The 6,592-nt window shown below is 34.0% G+C and overlaps 1 protein-coding gene across 1 annotated transcript; it reads right to left on the minus strand.

The window, feature by feature from the left end:
• Positions 1–1,422: 1,422 nt before the first annotated feature.
• LOC110449263 (low affinity immunoglobulin epsilon Fc receptor-like) lies at positions 1,423–6,187 on the minus strand. Its single transcript, XM_021496012.1, has 5 exons — positions 6,081–6,187; positions 4,772–4,872; positions 2,849–2,939; positions 2,202–2,418; positions 1,423–1,538 (listed from the first exon to the last, which is right to left on the minus strand). Exons 1-5 carry the CDS (start codon positions 6,127–6,129, stop codon positions 1,493–1,495), a joined length of 504 nt encoding a protein of 167 aa, XP_021351687.1. The 5' UTR covers positions 6,130–6,187; the 3' UTR covers positions 1,423–1,492.
• Between the last annotated feature and the right edge of the window lie 405 nt (positions 6,188–6,592).

The following is a 6,592-nucleotide window of genomic DNA, read 5'->3' on the forward strand; positions in this document are numbered from 1 at the left end:
AACTTCTTGGGTGATAAGCTCTGAAAATAGCTATACGAGCGTTATCATTTAATGTAAAATGTCACCATTACTTACGTTTATAACAATAGGTTCGCTTTTCTTCACGGAACTATGTTTATTCTGTGTTTCATTTCTAATATATACAATATATCATTATCCTTATGAGAGAAATCTTATAAACAAATAAGATATCTCGAAGACATATTAGATATTTCATTACATATAAACAATATCTCGCACAATATATTTTTTTTCGTAATCTTAAAATACAGAATTCATATTTCTTCTTATGCACATCTTTTGCTTGCCATATAAAGTCATCATCGTCTTTTTGTGCATGAAACATTTTACAGTTCAAAACAAAGATTTCACATCCGGTTTTATTTTTTATTTTATAAAGATTGGTTCGGAACGGCGTGCTTGGCCTGAATTCATAAGTAAACATACGTTTTGCTCGCCTAAATTAAACAGCGTGTAACAAAAGTAAAAAAGATAACATAACAATGATACTTAGCTACGAATTTAGACTAAGTTGCAACACAATATTATTGTAAAGGTAATTTACCGAATAAATTAGATACTGACTTTGATCAACGTTTTCTGGTTTCGTCTCTGTATCTTCAGAAGTTTGCTCATGATCCTTTATTTTTTATTGGATACACGTGTCTTAGCTTAGGACCATTGTCAACCGGTATTTATGGTAGGAGACTCAATGACGGATACCAAATATGGTGCAGTAACTTGTAATGTACTTCTCCTATTTATTGGCGCATTAAGCCATTCCTGTCGTTTTAGTGGGGTTTTTTGGTTCCTTTGTGCAATATTTATAAGTAATAAAAATTAATATATCATATATCACAGCGTCATAACGTCAATAAGTCAAAGTCTAAACCGTAAGACATAAAATTATTTTAAGAGAGACCAAAACACGGACGCACCACTCCAACGTCTAAAACTTTAAGCAAAATTCACGTAAGTCAACATCAATTGTCAAAGTAGAAGAATATAAAAACTTTATTCATTTTGCGACAATTATGAAACACATTATTTCAACTTATATTAATCACTCTTGATGGCCCGGATCTTAGCGCGCGAGGGGTTTTATTGTGGTATGAAACCGGAATACCCAGAGAAAACCCACGCGGTCGGGCAGGTGACCCCATACTTTTTCACTTCCTATCGTGGAATCGAACCCCGGCCGCTTTGTTGAAAGGCAAATGTGCTATCCACTGCACCACCCGACCACCCATAGATGACGAGTGTAATGCAACAGTCTGTACTCATAAAATTACTTCACCCTACCTGCAGTAAGAGAAGCTTTTCAGTCGGGGTCCGTTCTCGGTAATTGATAATTTATCAAGGATATTTCCTAAATTTGTTTGTTTCCTTTATGAAATCAGAAAAGGAAATAGTCAGATAAAACTGATTGCTCTTATTTATTTTATTTACAACAAAAGTACAAATCACAATAGAATCAGAAATACGTTTCTGTTCATCCAATTACAGTACTCCCTTCTGTGCATATTTTCGGTTGCGTCCTGTAAGAAAAAAATAAGGTGAAAGTGTACCAAATGAAAACGTATCATGATGTATATCAGCAGATAACACAATAAGCTATGCACTGTAGTGTTATTGGTCTATATTTATACATTTCGGATACGGACTATAGCTTTAAGCATCAATGTGATAAAGACTATAAGAGAGTCTTGTTCTGGGATTCGGAAAAGATGGCTCCCAACAGCTTGTAATAAAGCAATGTCTGTACTCGTCTGCGAATAAACTCCAATGGATCGTTTACCGAGTTGTAACGTCGTTACAAAATGCTAACATACACGAAGGCTGTTAAGTCAGTATTAGCAAGTCTGAGGTACATAATGCTACAGGCAGCTGTCTATATTCATCCCAGTAGTTATAAAACGTAATTTAAAAAATGGTAATAACATTAATCTTCAAATGGCAACAATAACAAAATAAATATATATTCTTTTGAAGAGTTCAATAATCTAGCTCCATATTAGTCTCTCTCTGTGTCGACATCATTTTTTCAGAATTGTTTTTAACTGCAAATACTGACGGTCTGTATGTCAAAGTAATATTTCTTATTAATTGAAATGCGAATACTTTCAAGAGCAATAGTATTTGAACTATTCTAATTGCCACAATTATTTGATTCCTTTTAAAGGAACATTTGTTGTCCTTACTTTCGTTCGCAGACATAGTACAAGGGGGCTCTACATGATAAGTCGTACCACGTCCCAGAGTCATGCATAACGCTGATGCAGTCTTCGTTGGTCTGGCCGTTCGGTTCCTTGGGACCCCAGTTGAAGTAGGAAAGTGGAGACATCGAGGAGGCCCATACCCAAACACCGTCCGTAATCATATCAGTCGCATCGATCCAAAAGGGCGTATTGAAGGCACCTCAAACAAAGTACAGTTAAATGTAGATTAGGAGAAATATTCGACTACGTCTGTTTCGCACCATGCTATATCATATTAAAATAATATTTTATTACATAGAAAAATGTTGATGTTTTGGTCTGGAAATTGGTGTTTGAATGCCAATGAATTTCGAAATTTACTAAAAAATCTCATCAGCAATAAATATTAACATATTAACCATGAAAACGTCTATATGATTTCTTTAATTTAATTTACATAATTGGCAGTCATTTGAAACTTGATATCTATCACCAATTATCCACATAAGGGCAAAACCTATTAAATTGGGTAATGTACAAAATATCAAAATAAACCAACGTATTTTACTTTCAAAAGAACTGTTTCTATTGGTGTTTTTTCGCCCTTAGGTCCAGAACATAACATGGTTAGCTCCACAGTATACACTTACATCCAAAACGACGCATATACCTCACCAGAAAGTCATTTTCGACTTGGGAGTCCACAGCTACAATCTCGGACTGCAGACTTTGACAATATGCCTGAAGGAGGAGAAAGGCAGCAGTGGTAAGTCGTTGACTATACGCACAATATGATGTATATATATATTGATATTATTCGATATATATTATCAAACTTATTTATTCGTCCGTAATGATCATTTTTCTGATTTATAATATTATCAAACTGATACACACTTTATGTACAGGTGTTAAGTAAGTAAGTGCAGGCTAAGAACCATTAACTAGCTATAGAATATTAATTCCTACATCGATATATTCCCAATGTAAAAGGTCGACAGACACTTGTATATTAACAAGTACATCACAGATGGTTAGCAGCTATCTACGTGAGTTTAAGCATGTTTTATTGTATGCAGTGGCCAAGTGGTTAAGGCGTCTGACATTCTGCTCCCACTAGCCCTCCACCACTGGATCGTGAGTTCGAGACCTTCGTGGAGCAATCGCACGGTACTGGCCGTTTGTCGGTGGTTGTTCTCCGGGAACTCTGTCTTTTCTCCACCACCAAAACCTGGCACGTCCTTAAATGACCATAGCTATTAATAGGACGTTCCTTTGATGTACATTAAAAGAATATCGCAGTCGCGTAACGGTAAAAATTGATAAGGATTGAGTTCGGGTGTCGGATTTTGTAATCTTCAAAGGACAAGTAACAGCCTAGTGACTTCAATTTTGCTATGACATATTCCAGGGGTGCTGAAAGCGTAAGCGAGCGTAACCGCTGGAGTATCGAGGATGATGTCCTCCAAACAGCCAGGATCATACGAAGACGTGTGCTTAGGTGGATATCACCGAAACAGGGAAATTTTGAAAAGAAAAGATATATATCACACGTGTTTTAACAGAGACAGCAGACCAGATTGTGTCTCTTCAAGGCCACTTAACAAAAAAATCCCCTACGATGAAAGAATCTGCTATAAGGACGTACAGTGATACACGAGGCGACACCTGACTTGCAATGTAAACATAATGTTTACTTAGGGTGGTTTCGGCGTAGGAAAAATGTTTTGGTATAGCTCGGTGATGGTTCTTATCATACAATATCAGCTTTAAAGAAAACACTTTATAATCATACATAGTTAAGTTATAAATTAAGAATTAATAACATGATGGCTAATGTATTGTATTGTATGCCATAGATTGATGATTATATATTTTATTCATTGAATCATAATAATTAAGTGGTATACATTGAACACCACATATCCAATGCCAAACATTTAATAGAATTACATATATACTATATTTATCTACTACATGATGATAGGTATGTCTCTAAACGTAATACATTGTTTTACATCGAGTTAAAACTATGCAGTAAAGTATACATTAAGAAGGTTACTATAAACAATAAGTTAAAACCGTTGTAAATTAACAAAACAAAATCACAAAATTAGATACAATGAATATATATTACGATAAGTGTTATAAATAAAATAACTTCATCTTAACCGTTCCTGGAAATGGTATACAATTGTAACTGGTTTAGATATTAACTTTAACCTCGATGTAGTGCCCTTCCTTTCATTTGCCACCTCGATTACAATAAACATTGTTTAAAACACTTTTCACTATTTTACAATATTAAGATTTCACTATGTTCTAGTTTTCTGCTTTTAGCAATATTTTTATGCCCTTCTTATACGGTAATATATTAATTACAAAACGAAAATTAAATATTATATACATTTTACTGTGTGTGGTGTTCGTTGAATGGTACGTAAACCAATAAAGTGACAATGTCGCCATCTGTTTAGCGATTGTTTTCCATTATTTCGTGGGTTAGCAATAGTATGTACATTTAGAGGAATTATATATAAGTGTTAATTCACGTGGTGCTATACATAACTTACTGAAGAAGCGTGCCATGTTGTATGGTTATTAACGAAGTAGTAACAGGAATCCTGGAAAGATACCCACTCATCCGGACAGTCACCAAATCCACTTACGGTTCCTTCAGTATTTAAGGCCATTAAAACAATATATATATATATATATATAAATAACTTAAGCGGTATAAGTTGATATATCAATACGTTAGTTATTACGTATAAAATAAAAGTGATATGTTTAATGAAAAGATTTTTGTAACACAGGCAATAAATGATTCAATGTGACGTTTCGATGACTAGTCCGGTATGTACTCTGCCACCTTTATCAAACAAATGACCAGTGAAGCGTATGTACACAAAGGTGTAAAATGTGTACGAGTTGGCCACAAATCGATGTCGATTCGGCTACGCTGTAAGCGTATGTACAATTAATTGTCATATATGTTCTGAAATGACTCGATTCATCTACGCTTTGTTTGAGCGTAACTTAATCGACATCGATTTGTGGACAACTCGAACACATCTTACACTTTTGTGTACATACGCTTCACTAGTCATTTGTTTAAGTAAGGTGACAGAGTACATTCCGTACTAGTCATCGAAATGTCACATAGAAACACATTTTTTCATAATCCATACTTACCAATCTGAAGAAAATGTTTAGAAATAAACGTGATGTGTTGTTATAACCAATAGTCTCTCATTATTATATTGTTATAAATAAGTACTAAGATAGATATTTGGCTTCAAGGATTCCTGTTCCGCTGCTATGTTTCTTTTCGTTTATACAGTAACCTCCCCCCGTATATATGTAGGATATAGCAACAGCACAGTTGAGACAGGACACTTCCACTGACAAGGCATCCCACACGGTTAGAGCGCTAGTATAACAAAAGCGATAGTCTTACCGAAAAAAACACAATGTTTCAAATTCTTATTTACAAATTTTGGCACTGGTACAGGGGTCCTTTAATAATAAAAATTACCGTAAATGACTTCGTAAATGTATCTTTTAGCATTAATAACAAATTAATAGTATATATTGATGAATCTCTTATCATTAATAAAGTACTTACATATGTTGGTACTTCTTGTCGATTAAAATTTATATATTATTAAATCATCCATTAATTTTCATAAATAGTAGCATACAAATCCAATCTACATCTATATACAATCAGTATTTATACAATGATTATTAAACGGCTGAATAACAGTTGATGTTTCTTGAAAATAATTTTAACTCGTCGTTTCTTGACATCTCTGATAACAGTATTGTTCATTCATTGTAAATAAAGTGTAAAATGGAAAATAACAATGATATACATACCAAACGCAACTACCAGACAAATACTGGAAGCTAAACTGAACACAGTCATTTTTTCTCGTTCTAAAGATAAGACGCTTTGTTATTGTAGCGTGGAAAGGTTCCTTATCAACGGATTTCGGCTCGTTCTAAAGATAGGACACTCTTATCAACGTCACCAATAACCTACTTTCTGTATTTAAGACTTTATCAATCGGTCAAAGATTAGATCGACATATATCACTTATCTATCTATCAAGAGTATTATTATGGTTACTATTAGGCCTTATATACACTTCAACAATCCACGTTACATAAATCCGTTTTGCAAATAAGTACGGATTCACCAGCACAAACATAATGATAACACTTTGTAACCTTATTTTGATGACGGAAAAACACTTCTTGTATGTAATGATAATTTGTAAAAAATATCGGTTTTGATGAAATATCAAAGGTCAACAAATTACGTGTAAATAAGATATAATATTCAGATGTAAATGCATTGTATGGACCTGATCATGAATTTTCGCCAA

This window comes from Mizuhopecten yessoensis, unplaced genomic scaffold (genome assembly GCF_002113885.1).
Source record: "Mizuhopecten yessoensis strain PY_sf001 unplaced genomic scaffold, ASM211388v2 scaffold4537, whole genome shotgun sequence".
In the NCBI taxonomy this organism is placed as follows: domain Eukaryota; kingdom Metazoa; phylum Mollusca; class Bivalvia; order Pectinida; family Pectinidae; genus Mizuhopecten; species Mizuhopecten yessoensis.

Bases quoted from the DNA above. Each gene is read 5' to 3' on its own strand.
- LOC110449263 (XM_021496012.1), bottom strand. From the start codon at position 6,129: ATGACTGTGTTCAGTTTAGCTTCCAGTATTTGTCTGGTAGTTGCGTTT. The intron at 2,940-4,771 runs GTAAGTTATGTA...CTCCTCCTTCAG, and splicing joins CAACATGGCACGCTTCTTCA to GCATATTGTCAAAGTCTGCA. The intron at 1,539-2,201 runs GTAAGGACAACA...TTTTTCTTACAG, and splicing joins TACTATGTCTGCGAACGAAA to GACGCAACCGAAAATATGCA.